The sequence below is a fragment of the Heterodontus francisci genome, chromosome 3 (assembly GCF_036365525.1).
Source record: "Heterodontus francisci isolate sHetFra1 chromosome 3, sHetFra1.hap1, whole genome shotgun sequence".
In the NCBI taxonomy this organism is placed as follows: domain Eukaryota; kingdom Metazoa; phylum Chordata; class Chondrichthyes; order Heterodontiformes; family Heterodontidae; genus Heterodontus; species Heterodontus francisci.
In genome coordinates, this window is record NC_090373.1 from 170,327,830 (window position 1) to 170,350,572 (window position 22,743).

The 22,743-nt window shown below is 40.2% G+C and overlaps 1 protein-coding gene across 7 annotated transcripts in view; it reads left to right on the plus strand.

The window, feature by feature from the left end:
• The first annotated feature begins 519 nt into the window (after window positions 1–519).
• Window positions 520–22,743, plus strand: part of bcl2l11 (BCL2 like 11) — a 41,786-nt gene continuing 19,562 nt past the window's right edge. For 3 of the 7 annotated variants that reach the window (XR_010972981.1, XR_010972977.1, XR_010972982.1), the window contains exons 1-3: window positions 520–683; window positions 5,687–6,095; window positions 11,809–11,948. Coding sequence is in view for 4 of the 7 variants with exons in the window: in XM_068027532.1 (XP_067883633.1) it covers window positions 5,780–6,095; window positions 11,809–11,948 (456 nt within the window). In the remaining 3 variants the exon portion in view is untranslated. Of the gene's footprint in view, window positions 684–1,959; window positions 2,119–2,164; window positions 2,241–5,686; window positions 6,096–11,808; window positions 11,949–22,743 lie in introns of those variants that run through there. The other 4 variants (XM_068027541.1, XM_068027544.1, XM_068027532.1 and 1 more) reach the window with 4 other exon arrangements.

Consider the following 22,743-nt stretch of genomic DNA (forward strand, 5'->3'; position numbering starts at 1 on the left):
GGGCTATTAATTTATTATTCCCCTTCCCTCCTCCCTTCATGACCCTCAGCGTGTTCAATGTTGACAAGTGTCACTTGTTCAGAAATTCTTTGCACCGGGTTCTAAATTCTATTTAAATAAGTCTGTTTTTAAACTCCTTCAGTAAGCCGTTAAACCTCCTTATAAATAATCCATCTACTCCACTATCCGACGCACAGACACCCGTTGTCCTCCTGCTTTTAATGTTGCACAATATTTAGAATTCATCATCCCTGAAATCAAAACAAACTTTTTTTAAACACATAATTGATATGTGCATCGATCGTTTCCTGGATTTGCCTCTGTAGGCGGGTGTTTCTATCCTCAACTCGCTGTCTGCTCCCTCACCCTCTCCCCAAATACTCTGTCTACCTGCCCTGACTTGCCCCCTGCAGGGCCAGGCTGGGTTTCACTATATATATTGGTGTGTGTGTGTGTGTTTGTGTGCGCCCTATGTACAGCCTTTCTGGGCGGGGACCTGGGGGAGGGGGGAGAGAGAGAGGGAGGAGAGTCGGCTCATTGGAGCATAGCTGAGACCCAGGGCGATCAGTGCCACACTCGCACACATACCCTCGGCAGCTCCTGGAAAGTGATCTCAAGAATCTGTGCGTGAGCTTCAAAACAAAGGAGAGCGACTAAACTCAGACCCTGCAGCCACCCGACAGGTGAGCCACTTCCAGCAGAGAGCAGATACAGCCCTTTCTCTAGTTACTTCAGATCGGTTGAGGGAAATAATCCCCTTTTTGTTTTACTTGCATGTACTTGTAAATAAAACAGGCAGCAGGAATGAGTAAGCCGGGAACAGAAAGCGATTGGTAAAAGCAGCGATCGGTGTAAAACAGTCCTTCAGCCCCCGACACTGCCTGAACCGCTCATGCTCTTCGGCATAGATTGGATTTGTTTTAAATGAAGCTGGGTGCAATATTTTGACTGGTGTGGCGTGCGCCTTTTGGAGGAAGGGGAGGCGGTCTCGTGTCTGTTTATTGTCCGGTGGCTGCAAAATTCCCTCCACGGCAGCAATAACAAAACCACATGTACGTACTGTGGTTTACGTAGGCGATCGACCGAAAGTTGGAGAGCTGGGACTGTTTTACACACACACACACACACATATATATATATGCATTCTATCATATACCAGCTTTAAAAATCAAATACAACGTATACAAAGCGGCTTTTGGAGATTTTTGTTTTGTTTTGCGCGTTTAAGTGGAAGATCTCGCTAGGGAGCTTAAGTTTTGCACCACTTAAGCTTAACTTTTTCTATATATGTATTTTTTAAAAAAGATTTTACCCAAATTCCTCGATCGCTTTGAAACATTATTACTTAAACGAACTTTCGGATTAAGTGCATTCCCTATATATATGTATACATGCATGTGCATTTTAACAAATTGGAAAGTCAGGATTGAAGTTGACGCGGTATCACCGGCGTCTTTATTCCCGGAGTAGAAGCGAAAGGGGAAATTTTAAAAAACATTTTAAAAGTAAAACAAATTTGAGTTTTTTTTAAAAAAGAATAAGCTGAAAGGCAATTTGGGTTTTGGCAATTTAAAGCATGCATGAATAAGCCGAATGCCGTGTCTTGGGCGTTGTCGCCGCTTGCTGAGAATTGGTTGTAATCGCCAGCACTGTAAAAGTTTCTCTCTCTCTGCATGCACATAGTGACCGTGTGACTGCTCCGAGCGCGCTTTGCGCATGTGACAGAACGCGAGTGTAAACAAACAACGCCGGTGGCTAATGGGAAGCGTCGACGTCACGCCTCCAGGGGTCCAACAGCCTGCCGGTGTGAGCGGCGCGCCGAGCGCTGATTGGCCTGCGAGCCGGCGGGGGCCGCGTTCCAAGGCACGTCAATCAAAGGCTGGCTGCGGCAGCAAATCTGTGTGTGTGTATATATATATATATATATATTTCGTGTTCTCTCCGGGGGCAGCGGAAAGTAGCAGATAAGACGACGGGGACAACTGTGACATGTGCTGAACTCTGGGAGTTGTAGTCTTCAATTGTAATTTGACACCCCGCCGCCCCCTCCCAGGCAGCAGCGTACAGTAATTGCAACTGTATTAGGAATGGGACATGTTGCACAGCTTTTCGTTGACAGTTAAGATTTGTTATCCTTTGTACAATAACGTGTGTCTTGGGGAAGGGGGAACTAAAGAAAAATAATGTTTCTATTTGTAACCAGCCGCACACGTCGAAGATGTAGCACTTTTTAACCTGGGGTATGTTTTTTGGGCAGTAAAACGCGGCAGGTTTGGCACACAGAGCGGCGCAGCCACTGCTTTCAGCCTGTATTGTTGACAGTGGGGAAGTTGTGACGCATTTGGTGGAGCTGCTGCCAGTTGTGAAAAGGCTGCGCTCAGCACTTTGGAGAGAACAATGGGATTGTAGTAGGAAAGACGCCAGATCCACATTTAGTGTTCCCTCACATCTCTTACTACTAGATTTCATCAGCAAGAAAACGTATTTCTGTTGGGGGATGACTTGTAGAACCAAAGCTCTATTTAACACATAGCCAACAAAGTGAACTGCAGCCTTGATGGCAGTCTAATCTTCAGAATTATTTAACTAATGAGGTGACATACAGAGCCTTATTAAATTGGGAAAATAATGGAATTTAGCCAATGTTACAGTGCCGAGATTAAAGGGGTACTCTTCTGAAGTCTGCGGCGTGTTTTAAATCTGCTTGTCTCTGACTTTTGACTTCTTTCATCCTTTATTATTTTATCACCAAGGCTTTAAGGCTCAGAGTTTCCAAATGTGACATTATTGTCCTTTGTGAATTATATGCAGGTGAGTTGGGCTGATCAGTGACAAATCATCTGCATCAAACATATTTAGTTGATGAAATACACATATATCTTGCCTGGATGGGTGCAGCTCCAACAACACTCAAGAAGCTCAACACCATCCAGGACAAAGCAGCCCGCTTGACTGGCACCCCATCTACAAACATTCACTCCCTGCACCACCGACGCACAGTGGCAGCAGTGTGTACCATCTACAAGATACACTGCAGCAATGCACCAAGGCTCCTTAGACAGCACCTTCCAAACCTGCGACTTCTACCATCTAGAAGGACAAGGGCAGAAAATGCATGGGAACACCACCACCTGCAAGTTCCCCTCCAAGTCACACACCATCCTGACTTGGAACTATATCACCGTTCCTTCACTGTCACTGGGTCAAAATCCTGGAACTTCCCAACAGCACTGTGGGTGTACCTACCTCACATGGACTGCAGCGGTTCAAGAAGGCAGTTCACCACCACCTTCTCAAGGGCAATTAGGGATGGGCAATAAATGCTGGCCTGGCCAGCGAAGCCCAAATCCCATGAATGAATTAAAAAAAAGTACCAATTGTGAAATGCATCACTTTATGCATTGGATTGAGGGATACAATTGCTGAACAACTTTGAAATTGTGGAGATAACTTTCTCGGATGCTGTTTGTGAAAAAAGATAAATTACCAGGAACAGACCAGATGCAAAATCACATGTAAAAAGTTGGGTGAACAACAGGGAGAATGTGGGAGAGCAGGATATAACTTCTAACAAAACATTTTTGGGGTGAAATTCCCCCTTTGTTTCCTCTTGTGTAGTTGTGTCTTTGGAGTAGATTTACAGTCCATTTTAGCGTATGTTTACAGCTTTCACATATTTGTCACACTTATTTTCATATAGGAAATAAGTTCAGCACTTCTTCCAATATTTTCTCTTCACTTTCTTCCCTCGTTCCCGCTTCCCAAATAATGCTGGTACGTTGGAGTAAATTTCCAAGGTGACATCAGTCCTTGAATACTGGTACAAGTGATAATTATACAAACATGGAATCTGGACAGTAAATGGAAACAAGCTATTTGATCACAGGGCATCACATCTCTTTCTTACCCAGAGCAGATTTTTTTTTCCTTAAAGGAAGTCAGGCTTTCTGTATTGTTTTCATTACCACCCTACTGATATCAGGCATAGACCAAGGATTAAACCTTGGACCTTGGTTTGCATTACTTAGTATCCCATTGAGCAATATGTCTATGTACTGAGCCACTGGGGGCGAGGCCCTTATTCCATATTTAATGGACTTTGTTATGAACTTGAATTGTTAACTGTTAGTTATAATCCTAAATTTTTCAACCATTTGTTTATCCATAAAAAGAATCAGGATAGAACTATAAAAGTGTTTAAGAATAAGAGATGTCAATAACCAGGGGACATAGATTTAAGGTAAGGGGTAGGAGGTTTTGGGGGGATTTGAGGAAAGATTTTTTGACCCAGAGGGTGGTTGGAATCTGGAATGCACTGCCTGAAGGGGTGGTAGAGGCAGGAACCCTCACAACATTTAAGAAGTATTTAGATGAGCACTTGAAATGCCATAGCATACAAGGCTATGGGCCAAGTGCTGGAAAATGGGATTAGAATAAATCAGCTTGATGGCTGGCATGGACATCATGGACCGAAGGGCCTGTTTCTGTGCTGTATAACTCTATGACTCTAATCAAATAACCATAATACTCTTTAAGGATCAGCATATTACCATAAAAAGTGTTGAAAATCAAGAAGGGTTTAGATGAGTAAATTAAGGGAAACTTTCCAATGGCTGAAAAGTAAATAACCAGAGGACATAGATGTACGGCAATTGGCAAAAGAACAAGAGGTGACATGAGGAAAAACTTTTTTATGCAACAAATGGTTAGGATTTCGAATGCACTGCCTGATAGGGTGATGGAAACAGATTCAATAGAAGCCTTCAAAAGGGAATTAGATGAAGGAGAAAAAATTGCAGTAATATCGGGAAAGAGTGGGGGAATAGGACTAAATGGATTACTCTTCAAAAGAGCTGGCACTGACGATGGGCCAAATGGCCTTCTTTGTACCATACTGTTCTATGATTCTAACCAGTATAAAACCATAGAAGTGTTTAACAGGCATGTGGTTTCAGTACAAAACCTGATTGTGCAGTGTGTATAGTTTGGTTCAAGTCATTCTTTTGGAAGCTTCTGACAGTAAAGTCTGGAAAAGGAAAAGTAATTTAATGGCAGTACCCCAAATGTTGTTTAAATTTGACAAACCTAACAAATAACTGCCTAAGTGATTCATTGGTAGAAGCCAACTTGGCAACTGCCTACAGTTGACTTGACGCCAGGATCAGCTGTAGCTGTAGTGCAGGAGCAGTTTTGACTACCTTCTCCCCCGACACTTGTCCTGCTACATTTAATTCCAGAACACAGCTCGCTACTTTTAATCCCAGTACAAAAATGGAGGTCAAGAAATGTCTTATATAAAAATTGAAAAAATATCTACTGAGACTCAATATAAAATACTGTAGCTGTTACCTAACAGAAGACAGATTTAGAAAGGTTAAAAATGAAGGTCAACTTCATGACTAGCAGGGTGATCGAAGACAAAGTTCAAAGTTTGTATATATGTAATATATATTGATTTTTAAACAAAACTTTAAAAAGGACAGCCAAGTTAATAGGGCTGTCAAGTTAAAGTGGTAGTTGAGTTGTGAGCTATCATATATTTATTTTTTCTCTATGTATTTATGACTAGGCAATAAACAGGAATGCAGCATTAAGTACTATTATTCACAAATTAAAAATTCCTTTTATAGCACTTTTTTAAGACGTGAGACAAAAATATTAATTTTTGTTTTCTTTTCTTGAATAGGAGAAAATGCAACTACTTTGTGTTCCATAGGAGAAAAGGTGGATCTGACTGGGAACCAAACAGCATCCATATTCCAGACTAAGCATCACAGGCATGTCAAGAGGTGAGCTTTCTGATCAAGGGGATTCCCCTACTAGCACAAGGTGCGAAAGTATCCAGTTGTCTCCAAACTTCGTTACGACATGTCCGCTCTTTAATATTAATTTCTTGCGTGGACCACATTCCTCTGTTACCCCATCTTCGCGATCCAGCAGGTTATCCAGTGGATGCTATTCTCTTGACACAGACAGCGGACAGATGACCAAACCCACAAGCTGCGACAAGTCTACACAGACTCCAAGCCCAACTTGCCAAGCCATCTGCCATGCACAGCACGCCTTGGCACAAGCACAGCGTTTGCAGAATCGTGGTAAGAGCCTCCTTCTTTGGTGTTGCACAGAAAGGCAGCCAGAAATTCTGTTAATTGAATTCAGAAAGTTAATGAATGTTGCTGTTTTTGTGATTTTATACTGGTGCTGTGGAGATGGAATAATTCACACCAGCAAGTACCTAAATTAGATGAGTTTCTTATTCAATTAGAGGAGTCTGGGTGTATGTGTCACACTGATGAAAGTTCTTGGATTATTTAGAAGTTTTAATGCATTTTTCTGTTATTAGAAAATAAGCTAATATTCTCACTCAAGACTCTGAAAGACTGTAATCTAGAAACTTTACAGCTATTAGTGAATATTTACAATCAGTATTTTAAGTTAACAGTTACAAATGATTGAGATTTCGATGTAGTGCCTGGATTGATGGTGCAAGAACAGTAGATATGAGTTTATGAGTGTGACCAGTGAAAACACTTGAATGATCCATGAGATGCATTGCTTTAAAGGCAAAGTCAGTTGGAGTAATGGCCACCATATTTGTGATAACAGCAAATAGCAAATTTTCTTTTGAAAATCATTTTTTTTGGGTTTCATATAGGGGGAACATTAAGCGTCTTTTTTACAACTTGTTAGAAATTTATTTCTACAGCATCCATATTCCAGACTTAGCATCACAAGCATGTCAAGAGGTGAGCTTTCTGATCCAGGGATTCCCCTACTAGCACAAAGTGCAAAAGTATCCAGTTGTCTCCAAACTCAAAAAAGGTCAATATTTGTCCCATGTTCTATCTGTATCAGTAATAGGGTTCCATTAAAAAGATTACACTTCTTTGTGTATAAATCCAGTCAATGCACAACACTTAAATTTTACCATTTCCAAGGATGATCTCTGAAGCCAGTTCTCCCAGGCTTGGTTACATGTGTGAATTTGTAATCAAAACAATGTCCTTGAAAGGATCCAGGTGGGGAAAGTATGGAGAAAAAAAACACAAGAACAGAACAGCTTATGACATTGTGTCCTTTGATTGTAGTACATGCTGACTGCTCTGCAATTTTTTCCCATCAGTGACTATCTAAGGGACCCAGAAAAAGATTGTGGTGTAGTCAAAATATGGGTGGAGACTGTTTGTGCAGGGTAGACAAGGGCACCATCTCATTCATCTGCTTTGCCTTCATATTAGGTTGCTTTTGTTGGCCATTTTTGTTCTTTTGTAGATGATTAGATTTGATCTGTTAATTCGCATTCATAACTTTTCAACTATAACTGTGCGTGGAATAAAGAATACAATATTTTCTTTAGACTAATTAGTTTGCAATTGTAGAGTATTGGAATACAATAAATCGGTTGAAATTGCTGAAGAAAGAAAAGAAAGCATCTCTGGGTTTACTATGTTTGGTAATAGTAAGTAAGTAAACAGTTGGCTCATTGTCTGGTTTTGGTAATGCAATACATCCTGAATGATGGCAAACAAGAGGTTGGGGGCATTTCACATAGTCGGGCTTATTTTCAATTTCCGTCTTTGCTGTCTTCAAATTGCCTCTCCCAAACATACCTGTGTTCCTTGATGTCAGCCAAAATTGGTTCGGTCCTGACAGGCATGTTTAGTCAAGGCACCCGACAGCATGCCAGAATTATGACGATGAGGCCCAAGGACAAATTTATAATAGTCCTTGGGCCTCTCCATTTTAACACGCTGTCACTGTTAGACTTGTGCCCAATTTTGGCACGCACGACTTTAAGCTACTCTGTCTCTATTAAGTACTGGAAAACTTTGTTTAAAGTTAAAAATTGTGAAGTTGATAAAACATAAATAAAGTATTATGTCAGTTTCGTTCTCTCCTGCATTTTTCAAAGAAGCACTATACTAAAATGTGCTAATTCTTGCTGAGTGCAAACATTTATTTTCCTATTTTATATGATGGTTGAAAACAAGCTACAATTGTGTTGGATTTTTCTTTGCCCAGATGAAGAGGAACCCAAGAATAGTACACCAGATATCCTGTACTAAGTACCCTAGTAGATCTTGAAGCCTACCATTTGGTAATTGGTAAGGTTCAAGGCTGTCTTAAGGCTTTTGTATCCCATTAGTGCATAATGTTTCTGGTATGTTTGCATTTGCTATGCAGCCATTGAGGTTGCATATATTGGATTATTGTCTGTCTCAAGTCACCGTGGTCTCTGTAACCATGTCAGCAAAAAATACACCAAACATTTTCTTGACAAAACTAAATGCAAGGGATAAATTCTTCTATTGTATTAATTACATCTTACTCCGCTCCTAATTAAAGCTACTGTGAGAGACCTACTTTATGTCTTCTGGTTCATCATTTTTTTTTTGTCCGCTAGAATTTATGGATAACATGTTATTGAGGGCCTTTGTCACCCATTCAAAGTTCACCTTTAATAATAGCTTTTTATGACCCCTGGAAATTCCATTACAGAGGTCAGGTTTTACACAGGAAGTATCGGTCATCAATTATATATTTCTAACCAATAATTCTGGGTACTGTGACAACTAATATTAATTAGAGACAATTAATGTTAATTCAGAACATAGGTACTGTAAACATACATTGAAAAGCTATATTCTAACCTGACTTGGGAAACTGCAAACAATGCCATTCAACCAAGATGTTTTACTATAAGTTTTTATTTAAACATTCTAGTAGTGTTCTTTAGGCAAGTGGACCTGTTCAGGACATCACATAAGACAACAGCAGCAAAACATTTGGTTCCCTTTTTTTAGAAGCTGCTTTATTCTGTAATATTGTCAGATAGGTTGACGAATACCAGTTGCCGTGGCTTAAAGCACAAAAATGTTGGCAGTGTCTTACATAATGAATCATTTTCTAGGAGATCTCTCTCCCCCTTCGACAGCTGTACATTTGAAAATAGTGCGATAAAACAATGAGAGTATGAGTTTTTCACATGGCATGTGTTAACACAGTATTCTTAACCTTTTTACAAGCCTATTCCTCATCTCTTACCTCACATGTGGGGCTGGTGAATGCCAGACTTCTGTGCAACACAACATAACATCACACATTAAATGGTGCGTGTATTTCTGTTTCACCAATTCAATCTGGAGTCTTTTTTCCAACAAAAAATAGTTTTTCTACTTTAGTTGTTGGTGCTGCCACAGAAAGGCCTCTCTGAAAGCCCCAGATTAATTTCACTATTAACCACTTAACCACAGTATTAATTTCCTGAATTGCTTAGCCTTATGTTATAAAGTCAGCTGGAAAACTGTTAGCAACGTAAGTGCATGGATAAAGTGATAAATTATAACTCTTGTTTTGCTAGCTGCACATCCCCGTTTCAGCCAAAGCTTGTGTTACCTAGGTTCACTCTGCTTTAATTTAATTGCCTTGAGCTGACCTGCTAACTAGTTCTTTTGTTCTGCTCAACTGAATTTGAATCTGCCTGCAACAGTCTTATTTAAACCAGCTTTCTTGCATAGGTCTGCCTAAACAGGCATTACTCAAAGCTGCTTTCATATGAAAATGAAATTTTAAACCAAGAGCAGACTTTCGGTAGATTGATTGAAAAGATAACTTTCCTTTGCTTACTGAGGCTGTTTGTACCTCCACACATCTGTATTGAGTCAACATCCTCAACAGAACGAAGACTAAGCAAACATTTTCAGTCACAGACGATCACCGAAGTGCAATTGGAGCGCACATTGTAATGCAACAATGAGAGCAATCTTTTTTAATAGCGTTGCCAGTGCAAAAGTGCTAACTACGTTTCAGAATTGTTAACTATTAATGACTTTGTTCACCACTCCTATCCAGTGAGAAGGTTCCTCATTCTAACTCTTTATGCTGCAGCCATGCGTCATTGCTGCATGCATCATAGCTAATGCAGCGCTACTGTTGACACTTTGTTTAGTACTGCAGAGAGCAGTTTCTGTCATATGCAGCCTTTCTCTGTTACATACGATTGACTGCTCTTGTGAATGTGCAATAGAAAGCTTCTGCATGTTTTGAAAGCTGCGAAGCAGAACCAGTAGCCAACACGTTAACCTGTTGTACATGTAGACTGTTTCTGTTTCTTTTTTTAATGAGTATATACCTAAATAATAGTGTGGATTTACTTATTCCAGTTTATCATTACCAAAAAGAAAGTCAAGCTTACTTATTGAGGAAAACTGACTATTGTTAACACGGTTGGGTTTGCAACTCATATTTCATTTCAGTAAATAGTACTGCAGTGCCCACTACCCTATTAGCAAAATGGGACTGATAGTTCTCGTCTTTTGAATGTGTTGAATCCTTTACAACAACGTGCAATTATATAGTTCTTTTTAAACATAGTGAAACATCCCAAAGCACTTCACAGGAGTGAAATCAGAAAAAAATTGACACTGAGCCAAAGAAGGAGATTAGGGCAGGTGACCAGAGTCAAAGAGGTAGGTTTTAAGGAGGTTCTCAAAGGAGGAGAGAGAAGCAAAGAGGTCTGGGAAGGAATTCCAAAGCTTAGGGCCAAGACAGCTGAAGACACGGCCGCCAATGGTAGGGCAAAAGAAGTGAAGATACACAAGAAGCCTGAATTGGTGAAGGGTTGTATGGCTGGAAGAGGTTACAGAGATGGGGAGTTGGTGAGGCCATCGAGAGATTTGAACACGAATGAGAACTTAAATCGAGGCATCACCATACTGGAAGGCCATATAGGAACGATGGGGACTTGATGCAGGTTAGGATTCGGGCAACAGTTTTACATGCTAAACAGGCCAATATAAACTGTTATGAGACTTAATTGCTTAATGACAGATGGTTTACTGCAGTTATGGTCGAAACCAACAAATATATAAGAATCTACAGTGGAACAGTTCACATCTTTTGTTGAGCACTAAGTAATAATTGGTTAAATGAATGGCTTGATTTCAATTCAGCAGAAATCATCAAACTCAGTCAGTGCACGGGGAACTGCAAAAACCCAGGAATGGTGCAATAAGGAGACACACTCCTGAGATCAACATCAGTATAAAGTTAAAAACAAGAAATGCTGGAACCACTCAGCAGGTCTGGCAGCATCTGTGGAAAGAGAAGCAGAGTTAACGTTTCGGGTCAGTGACCCTTCATCGGAAGGGTCACTGACCCGAAACGTTAACTCTGCTTCTCTTTCCACAGATGCTGCCAGACCTGCTGAGTGGTTCCAGCATTTCTTGTTTTTATTTCAGATTTCCAGCATCCGCAGTATTTTGCTTTTATTATATCAGTATAAAGTTGTTGAGTGAAGAGCAGAGGGAGTTTGTGTCTGGCTTCTGCCATAATTACTATGTGCCTGTAATTGCATTCTCCAACATTGAAATTCTATACCGCAATATAAGTAGAAAAAATAGGCACTTTAAACAAAAAAAAACATATTTCTCAGATTATAATTCAGTCTTTACAATCTCTGGTCCTTATGTTGCTATCTTATATTTGGAAGACATAAAACTATTTCAAAAGCTGCAACTTAAAACACCAGAATTACAGCACCTAAAAAGTTAGTCATTCTACCACAGTAAGATTTTACTATGTGTACAATTGATCTGATATTAGGAAGTTTCTGCCATTATTTTTTACCTGGTTAACACAGCTGTGTGAAGAAGGCTTTAGCTCAAGAAATTTTTCGATGTTGTTTACATTCAGGTGTGGGTTCATATACTGAGCCCATGATGGGGACTTCAGTGCACATTGATCTGCTGGTCCTCACATTTTTCCATGTCTTTGAGCACTGACCCTTTAAATTATTATTTTTTGCAGGCACAGAGAGGATACAACCAAGCACTGGAATCCGGGAAAGGTCTCTGTCAGTGCCCATGGACGTGCAGCCCGAGGTATGGATTGGACAAGAGCTGCGGAGAATTGGTGATGAGTTCAACTCTCACTACCAAACAGGAAGGGTAATTAGCTGATCTTAAAGAGTTTTTATTTTATAGTGCTTTAGTACACTGTTAATAGTCCATTGGTCATAGTCTACAGTATAATGACCATGTGCCACCCTCAAGGTGGAGCTTCATCAATATTAGAATGGGAACTAAGAGATATTGACTTCGAAAGTGCTTCATGGACCAGATCATAAGACATGATCTTCTCCGCCACAGATTTTACCCAATCCAAATATTCTTCAGGGGCAAGTTCTGCAAACGTCCTCTCCTGAATCACGCTGGGGAGTTGTTGCATGGTTGGCATTGGCCGCATTCTAGTACCACACTCATTCTTCATTCATAAGCTTGAGTGTTAATTAGCTATTTGATCACAAGAGGCATCATAATCCAGCCTGATCCTGTTCTCACCTGACGTTCCACATAAATGCACTTTCGCCAGAGATTGCTGGATAGTGATCAATGATGAGAACCACACGTCCACTACTATCCCTCCTTTCCCAATGTCTTTGGAACCTTAGATAGGGAATAGGGTAGGGTTGAGAGGCACTGTATGTGATTGTCCTTTGGGGAAAGTCCTAATGAAGTTTCAGATGATACAGTAATGTAGAAACTGTCAAATCAAACATTTTTTAAAAATCACATAACTAAAAATGCATTTTACAATGGCATACCGACAAAATAAACCAAAGTGTATTTGGAGAGGAGGCTATTACAAACACAGCAACTCAGCAACAGAGAAGTAACCAATTCACTTCCTCCTGGCAATGTATGGTGCCGGCCTATGATGTAATTACCTTATCAAAAGCATCTGACATACTTGGCAAGAGCTGTGACTTAACCATGGTACTAGACTAGCATGTTAATGCCTTTTTTGTTAACCCAAACCACAATAATCATAAGTGGTCCTCACCATAGTGGGAAGACAGATAGTACAATTGAGTATTGCATAGTACATCTGCAACTTTCTCATTATACTGTAAAAGGAATGTAATGATATCTGTGCTTATGGATTTTATTCAGTAGAATTTTCATTATAACACCATGATTTGGATCATTATTGCATTCTTCATGAAGAGGTTACTCTAACACTAGTTATTGATTGCAACTTTCTTACTGTAGCACTGTAAAGGAAGTTTTTTTCCTCCCCCTCTCTTCCTGCCAACATCATATTTTCACCCACTCCTGAAGTTGACTTCTTAATAGTGAGATACAGTATTGTAGGTGCTGACAGTGCTCCTATAGCTTGCTTAAGTGACCATTGCGCAAGTGTGAGGCTTCATAGAGTCATAGAGAGATATAGCACTGAAACAGGCCCTTCTGTTCTTACTTGCTGTTTACAAGGAAAGAATTTTCAGGAAGGGTCACTGGACAGCATTTCAGAATGGGAGCAATGTCTGATTTTTCCTGTCTGTATTCTGGACGATACAGTGCAATTCTACTGATTGGTCGAACAGCACAGACCAGGGAATTAAACCTGGGATTGCCCTTGTCTGTGTGACCCAGCATCATGATGCCTTGAACTATCAGGAGATCTTGGAAGTAACCTTTTGATAGGATATTCCAATAATTTATTAAGTTAATATGTAAGTTTATTTTTAAAATGTAATTCCATTAACTGGGAGAAGTGTAGGCACTGTAGGAATTGATAGCAAAAAAGCTGATTTAGATGATTTGCAGTTCATAAATACTGTTCAAGGTTTCTGTGACAGTCTACTGATTTTCTGTCATAGCATTAACAGGTATAATGTTAACACAGATAGTGAGCGCCAGAGTTATCTTGAAATAAACCATCTTTTCATGGCCACTTATTGTAACTCGCTGTAGTTAATTTTTTTCCAAATTGTAAGAAGTTCTATCAGTGTCTCAACTGGCTAGAGCAGCAATTAGCTAAGCTGTACAAAACTGCAAAGGTTATGGGTTCAATTCTTGGTCTGGGCTGAATTATCAGAATAGGGTGACTACAGTTGGGGCTCAATGTCCTTGGATTAGGGAGGGTAAATCAGCAAGGGTGCCTGCTCTTATTCACCATCCAGCGACCCTCACTGGAAGAATGTGTGTGTGTCAGTTGAAGATTGGCTATGATAGCCTTCCAGACCCAGTGCAGTGAAATTAGCTGCAACACAGTCTCGGCTCATTTAATAAGAACAGGTATTGAGGAATCTATTTGAGCAAGGAGTGAATGTTTTCTGGAGGGTAGGGGAAATATTGGTGGAGCTGTTAATACACTAGGTGATAACATCCAGCACATAAATATCATTGAAAGATAAAATGTTAACTATATCCAAATAATTAAGCAGCAAAGAATTTTTGAAAGTGGTTGTGAATCAAAGGCACTTGTTCCTGAAAGCAATTAGTTTGTTTTCAAATCCACTGTTCTGGAAATTATATACCAGAATCACAAAACAGCATGAATTTAATTATTCCATACTGTCATAAAGCTGGATATTCCCTTCTTATTCCTAAATAGTGTGTTCATGTTGTGATTCGATCATATGCATTTCTGTGAACTGATGCGCTTTCCCCGTATAAATATATATTGGTTAACCACATGGGTTGTCCAGCTGTTGTCATTTTACAGTTTGTTTGCAATTTTTCTGCAGATTGCAACCCGTTGTACTTGACACTGACTCTGCTGGCTGGCCGAGGGAGCCTTTAAACCCTGGAACAGCTTAATCAGGCAGCAGGCCTGTGAAAATTTGGGCATCTGATTGGATGGTTTAGATTTGCATAGCCAATTGTCTAACTAGATATTTTCACTCACAAAGGGAAGTATTGTGGTGTCAGTTTAAGATGTCACAGGGTGTAAGAGTATTGTGTGCGTCAGTTCCATGAGAAGGGGATATAGAGCCGGTATTACTGTGGACAAGGTGGAGAGCTTGAAAGCGAAGCGGAAGTATAAAGGGTGAAAAATGTAGTAAAACAAAAAGAAATTCATTTTTAAAAAATCAACAAAAGTACACAAAATCTATTTTAAGTCTTATTTCGTATTGCTGTGCCTCTTAAGGACCTGCAGCTTGTTATTATCTGTAAAACTGCATGATTTGCGCAGTCGTTATTAATGACCATAGGAGCCATTTTATGTTCTTGTAACCTTTGCCTGTCATGAGTCAGGTCAGTACAGGCCACAACCATGGATATGCCTCCTGTAAATTTGCATGGTTGCATTTAGCAAAGAAGTAAGGATCCTTTACCAACACTTCTATCTGAATGTGCAACATTAACAGTGTTGAGCCCATGGACAAAATGGTCTTGGGAGAAAGGTTAGTTACATATTGTGCACTTACTCAATTAATTACTAGTTGAAACAGAAGATGCTGGGGAGAAAATTATATTCCAGGGAGAGAAAACCAGACATAGAATAGTTACAGCACAAAAAGAGACCATTTGGCCTGTCATGTCTGTTCCTACTCTCTGCAAAAGAAACTCAGTTATTCCCACTCCCTCGACTGAATTTGCCTCCACTACACTTTTCAGCAAGTGCATTCCAGATCCTGCCCACTCACTGCATAACAAAGTTTTATCTCATTTCGCCATTGCTTCTTTTACCAATCACCTTAAATTGGTGCCCTCCGGTTCTGGATCTCTCCGCCAATGGGAACAATTTCTCCCCATCTGTCAAGTCCCCTCATGATTTTGCACACCTCTATCAAATCTCCTCTTAATCGTCTCGTCTCCAAGGAGAACAGACCCAGCTTCCCCAGCCTATCTATGTAACTGAAGTTCCTCATCCCTGGGACCAGTCTCGAGAATCTTTTCTGCACCGTCCCTAATGCTTTCCCATCCTTCCTAAAAGTGTGGTAGTCAGAACTGGACACAATACTCCATTTGAGGCCAAACCAGTGTTTTATACAGGTTTATCATTACTTCCTGTTTTTGTACACTATGCCCCTATTTATAAAGCCATGGACATCTTAATAGTACACCTCAATACTTGCATTTACATATGTGTCTTTATCATGTCCAAACATCTGAAAGCGGTTCAAACAATGATTTGGCTTTGAACTGCACTATTACAGTGCAAGTATTGAGGTGCACTGTTGTTCTCAACGGACAATCAGTGCACCCTTCTTGTAGTAGCACTGGCTGAGAAAAATGTTGGCCAGGATACCCGAAAGCACTCATTGCTTGACAAATAGTGCCACATCATCTTCTACCATCTTATCTGAAGGACGGTACATCCAACAGTAGTTCTGCATTGGAACGCTAACCTAGACTATGTGCTGAAGCCAAAACCTTCTAACCCAGTGAAGGGAGCACTACCAAACTGACACTGTTAAACAAGTTGTTTGTTGATTACCACTCTTTAACAATGGCTGGAGAGCAGTCAATAGGATTGGACAACTCCTTAATGCCAAACCTCAGAAAAATTAAGAAAACATGTTGCTGTGGGGAGAGAATCGTATTTCTACTGACGTTCATTACAAATCAAACAATATTTGCATCCAAGAGGGCAGAGCATTTTGGGAGGGGACAAAACTATAAACAGATTGCTTCTATTTTATGATTATGAGATCACTTTCTATTTAATACAGATACACCACATGCACAAAAGAAAATCGTAATGATTCTATCTCAAGCTAATATTGTTTAACATCTGTGGGACAGCTGCTGAGCTACTGAACTTCCAATTAAAACTTGAGCTCATCTAGGATTTATTTGCTTCAGTTTTCTTAAGCATCTTGTAAAGGAGCAGAAAGGTAGTCCCTTTTCCTTTCATATTACAGAACTGTATACACAGGACCATTAGTTTACAGTGATCGAGTAAGTGAAATGCTGTTTTTATTACTTGGGATATTAGAATTTTTACCTTCGCATTTCTGTCTGTTGGTGGCCTTGGCTAGCATCTATAAGGAGGCTGCGATTACCTGTTATAAGGACCTAGTTAGGGTAACTGAATAGGCCAAGTTCTGTTTGCATTGCATAGAATTTCACCATTTATTGGCTGTATTTTGAGGATCACATTGCATATTTTGTATCAACCATGAAGAAACTGAAACCAGAGACTTTGACAATAAGGAATCACCTTTGTAAACATAGACTGCATTTTCTTTCCCTCACAACTTACAGTAGCATACCTCACTTAGGCCACTTTCCATGATAGTTCCTCACATAACCTTAGATCCCAGTGGAGTGTAAAATTTCCTTTAATTTTTCATAGTCACTGGAAAACAAATTAGGACTAGTTAACAACTGCTAAGGCTTTGACCATTATCAACTCAGCACTACATTCAGACTCAGAATCCCTATATCTTGCTGCCTTTCAAGAGTCCTGCATCTCTTTGGCAGTTTATTTTTAGGATGATTGAGATTTCAAAATAAATATGTCTAAAGGTAAAAAGTGTTTAATTGATCGATGTGGGGAACATCAATAAATTCTTATTGACTTTTTCAGTTCCTCTCCTGCCCATGCCATGTTGCATCTGGTTGGGGGTTGGTGGGGGTGGGGGGGGACGAGCGAAGGAGAGGTGACCACACAAACTTTTCTCAGACCTCTTTCAGATTTCCAAGGGATACATGTAAGCAACCATACTGACTCATCTCTTTTTTACCCCTTCCGTTCCCCTCATGGGTAAGCTGGTCACACTCCCATCAATGGCACATCATTTTACATATCTTAAGACTTCACTCTCACTTTTGCAATCATTTTAATTTCAGAAAGCGTTTGGCCTTAGACTCAAGTTGAACTGATTATATTCTGAGCTAAATATTCCCATTGTCTAGAATTAGAAGCCGGAAGGATTATTTGTATTATAGTTCAGTGAATGTGACCATTTAGAAGAATTACACAAAATATCGCTACTGTATTTAAAAATAAAATATAAACTGCAAATACTAGCCTCCAGTATTTCTATCTAGTCCAGGCTTTGGATGATTGCAGGTGAGCCACTTCTGTGATGAAGATCTAATTCTTCAGTGCAGTTTTTCAGTTGCAAAGTGTTATAGAGTCGTACAGCATATTGCTCATTCAAGTTAATAAGTAATTTTCCACGTTTTCTTGCGCTTCGATTGCATCATCTTCACTGGCTGTGTCTCTCTGGTTCATCTCTGTTGCAATTCTGAATATACACACTCTTGGTTTGCAGAACGTGAAAGGACACCTGATATTATTGTACAAACCCAAGCAACGAGATACAGTTTGGCCATAAATACTGCTGCAGTTATAACCTGAACATTAACTTTGAAAGAATAAAGCTCTTTTCCCATAATGGTCCAGTGGGGAAGTGCACTGATTGGTCGTGCAAACCAGGAAGGTCTGAAATTGGATCTCTGGTTTGTGCTGATTTAGCTAATAGCCAGGGCGTAGGTAGAGGCACTACAATAGGACTCAGCAGTCTAGACAGGAGGGAAATCAGCCAGAGTTCTGTACCTGGTAACTGACTATTCAGTGATTCTTGTTGGAAAGTGTCAGATAAGGACAGAATCAGACTTGTCTTTCCTCCATGGTTAAATAGCCTACTAATTCTTGGAGGGAAATTTTAATCTAACCCATCCATTGAGAAACTGATGGATCAAGAGCAATGCTGGGTTTACCCCCGCACCTGATTTTACTCTCTATTGACGTCAGTGAGCGGGATGTAAAACATAAAACCAGCATTCCACCTGATCCCGTGGGATTCCTGTCCGGTGAGGTCGGTTAAAATTACCCACTTGCTGTCTAGGCTTATACAAGGAGAATCAACATGTGATGTGATACCAGAAGCGTTTTGCTACTCAAGAAACCATAACCTAACACGGCTCACAGTCTGGAGCGAAAGGAGTGTAAATTGCACGTGGTGGTTGGGGGCAAAGAGAGGGAAACTTTTGTGAGATTAAGTTGGTTTGGAGTGTTTGATACACTTTTATGTACTTTGGCTTCATCGCCTTAGAAAGTGATGGCTTTGAGCTGCAGTTTATTTATATGGTCATTGTGGTGGCCCAGCATATTTGTGTGGCAATGTTTGTGCCACAGAGATGCAGTATGTGGGCTCACAAACATGGTTGCACAAATAACAGAGGCTTGTTCTAGTTTCTAATGTCAATAGACGGCAATCATCGAAGGCTGAGCATACACAGAAAATAATGGTTGTTCACCAGCAATGGCTTTCAATTTAACTTCTGTGCTATTATTGTTAGAGGACATCAGAGCAAGTCATTTGGCTTCCCGCTTAATCATGGAATGGTGAAAAAGTGCGCCCTTTAAGGAAGGAGGTCAAAAATAGCAGGCAGCTCAGAGTGGATACAGCCAGCAGCATGAGCAGACAAGTGTATTGATGTATTTCACCACAGAATGGATAAGTTTAGGCTCTTGCAAGATTTCTCCCACGTTGAGCTTCTAAAGTTAATGGGGAAGTCCTTCCTCATAAATCACAAAGGGTGTTTCGAGACTGGGACAATTCAGCTGCAGGTTCAGTAGGCCGAGGTTTGGGGAATAATTTGCCTGCCAAGCCTCTAGGTCAGGTAATGGTTGTGGTGTGGACAGAATAAGTTTTAAAAAGAAGATAAATTATTGAGGAAACTACTTTAAAAAAAAATGAATATAGTGCAATCCAGATCTAACCACATCTTAAATTACATATCAAAGCTCAAGTACTTGTTATTGCCTTTGGCATAAAGATAAGATTGCTCTGAAAGTTTGGATTTTGGGGGAAGGGAATAACTGCATCACCACAAAATCTTGACCATTAATCAGTTTTACTTGATTCGCCTAAAAGTGAGACTCAAATCAGGCCAATAGAGGAAAGACCCAGAGTCGGAAAGGCACGGAAACTTCTAGTCTTGGAATACTCGTAACATAACTTTGTAAATCCAAGGCCAGTCAAACCATACTTGCCTTCCTTCCCAGACAATTTTAAAGTTAGAATTGCCAGCATTTTTCACAACCTTGAAAGACTGAGCTAAAACAAATTGGTCATTCCTGAATTAAAATATATGATAGATGCACAGCAGATTTGAATTTCTAAGTTAATAAACATTTGCAGTTCCTTTCACTGATGGTTGCGTATGTTTATTGCCAATCACATCAACAAACATTTCCATCAGCTTTTCAAATTGTCTTAAAAAAGAATGCATAGCCCCAGCAAAGCTGCATCATGAAAGTTTGCCCGACAGCACTTGATGCACTTTGTAGTGTTTCAGTTAGAGTGCTCCAGAAACAGCCTCCTGGAAAAGCTTTCCAAAAGGGAGACAGTGCATCTTTAAGTACAGATGTCAAATTAGAATGACCTTTCCATAAAACCTGTGGTAATTATTAGTACTGCACAGTAAGATGGGTAATATGCAGTGCCCATTTACAAATTTTAATCTGTTGCAAGTATATGTATTGTGATTGAAATAAAACACATCCATTTGTTTTAATTTGGCCTTGTCAATGATAATCCCATTTTCAGATTAGAAATATATGAAGTTTTTTTAAAAATTTGAAGCTGTGCTGCGTTTACTTTCTCTTTTTACCCATAAGCGTTTGTTGTGATTTTGGTTGACCCTGGGACAACTACTAGATATAACATTTTACAACATTGGTTTCCAGAGTTTGACCGGCATCTGTGGAGCCCTTATTTGGCATCTGTTTGATGTAGGCAGAAACATTGAGTGAGGCCAGGAGTAGAAAATGAGGGGGGGATTGAACAGACATATATAAGAAAATTGGAAAAGATCAAAGTCAGCTAGCAGAAGTAATTCCAATTGTTAGTAATGTAAGGGGTTAGAAGGTGAATATATGAAAAGTTAATATACTGTGCCATCTCAAAGTCAGATTCATGGCTCCCTGCTGATTATAGGAATCCCTTTAATAAGTGCAATGCGTGAGCAACACTGATGTGATTAATGTCGATAAGTCCCCTGAAGTAACTATGGGGTGATGTAGAGCAGAGGTCAAACTCTTCCACAGGAGGTACAGCTATACACAGCTACTCTTAAAAAACTCCTAAGGAATGGTCTTGGAGCAGCAAAGGGCTAGGATGAGCGTTGTCTTAAGTTGGTATGAAACACGAGGCAGGCTTAAGAGGGGAGAAAATGCCTTAAAAACTGAAGAGGATTTTTTTTTAGTTTTAAAGGAGCACTCACGCTTCACACTTCATCATACAGTACAATTTATGACTACTAATCGATGTCCTGTTGTCATGAACCTGATAAACTAGTTTGTACAGCTCTTTTGAAATGTCAGAAGCGTTAAACTATATAACACAATGTATTAGACTACTGCTAAGTTGACAACGTGTTTAAGTGGCCAATAATTTTAGGGGTACGAAGTCCAATTGCAGTAAGTAAACAGAGAGCGAGGTCAGTTGGAGTTAAATTGCCACAACTGGCTTCAGGTCAGAAAGACAACACGAACTAACCACCTTTCTATTTTAGATACTTTTTACACTGAATCATAGAATCAGACAAATGAGAAGGGGGCTTTTCAGTCCATCATGCCTGTGCTGGCTCTTTGAAATTAGTCCCATTCCCTTGACTTTGCCTCAGAGCCCTGAATTTTTTTTTTACCTTCAAGTATATATCCAATTCCCTTTTCAAAGTTACTATTGAATCTGCTTCCATCGTCCTTTCAGGCTAATTTGTGATGAATACTCTAAAAATATTTATCTAGATAATATGAAGTTTTAAGATCCTTAGGTGCTTCATGAGTTAAGCACAATTTAACCACATTGGGTAAAATACTGTATTTAAAATCGGAAAATAATATCTTGCTAGATTACTGCAGGATGCAATCTCCACAAATTAAAAATTTACCACATTTAAATCCTATATCCTCTATTTCCAGATCAAACTCAACATAGAGTAAGCAATGCTCGTTGTTCCTTGTCAATTTTCTCCATCTTATTTTCAAAGACAATGTCCTCCAATGCTTCTGCTACTTGCCAGCATTCATGTTTGAGCCTTTCCAGTGAATGGCAACTGGGATTTGACCACACGGGGCATCAGAGCTGAGCCTGACACACACACACACATACACACAAGGAAGAGTAGGAATCCTGGCCAGTTGCCCACTCCCTGGGTCGGATTTTATCCGGGCACCTGGTTTTGCAGGATACCCTTTAAACTCAGCAGGCTGCCTGCATTTAGTGGCCGCTGAGGACCGCGGGGGCTCATTTCAATAGTGGGGACAGAGTGCCCGCCGATGACATGTAGGGGCAGCCTCTGCATCCCTGGCAATGGCGCCCGACACCACCGCACAGGCGCCATTTTTAAAGGGCTGTAAGCCCTTACAATTAGTTTTAATGTTTAAAGGCAAAGCATAAGTGACTGTTACTGAAAAGAAAGGTAAGTAATGGAAGACCTTCCCCAACCCCCCCCCCCCCCCAAATCAATTGATTTCTCGATTGAGCTTTCCCCCCCAACCTTATAACATCTGGCCTCTAAACCCTTCCCATCATTCACATCACCAATTAAATCTGTTTTCCCCACTTCCTCACCCCTCCTGCCCTGAAATCTTTATTACTCCCCCCTCCTCACCAGGTTCTCGCCTCGGAACTCCATGCGGCTGCACCGAGGTCCCCCTGCCGTCGGTAATATGCGGCAGGCCCTTCTCGAATTCGTGGGTCAAGACGGGCCTCTCCCTGCAGCATTTCAGCCCCCCAACTTTCTAAGGCCTGTTGTATGCCTGCTAAAGCTGCCTCTGGTATAGGTCAGCTAAGTCAAAACAGTTAGAAGATTGAAGTTGGACTGCATGGAGTTTTTGCTAAACTTGCCTTGTAACGGTAACTTTCGAAACACTTTGTTCCCTGCTGTATGAATTGGGAAGTTACCTGCTGACTTTGTATGAGGCGTGAACTTAATGTAATCTGCTCCTATAATGCTGTGTGAAGGGAGGACAGAGGAACCTCTGTTC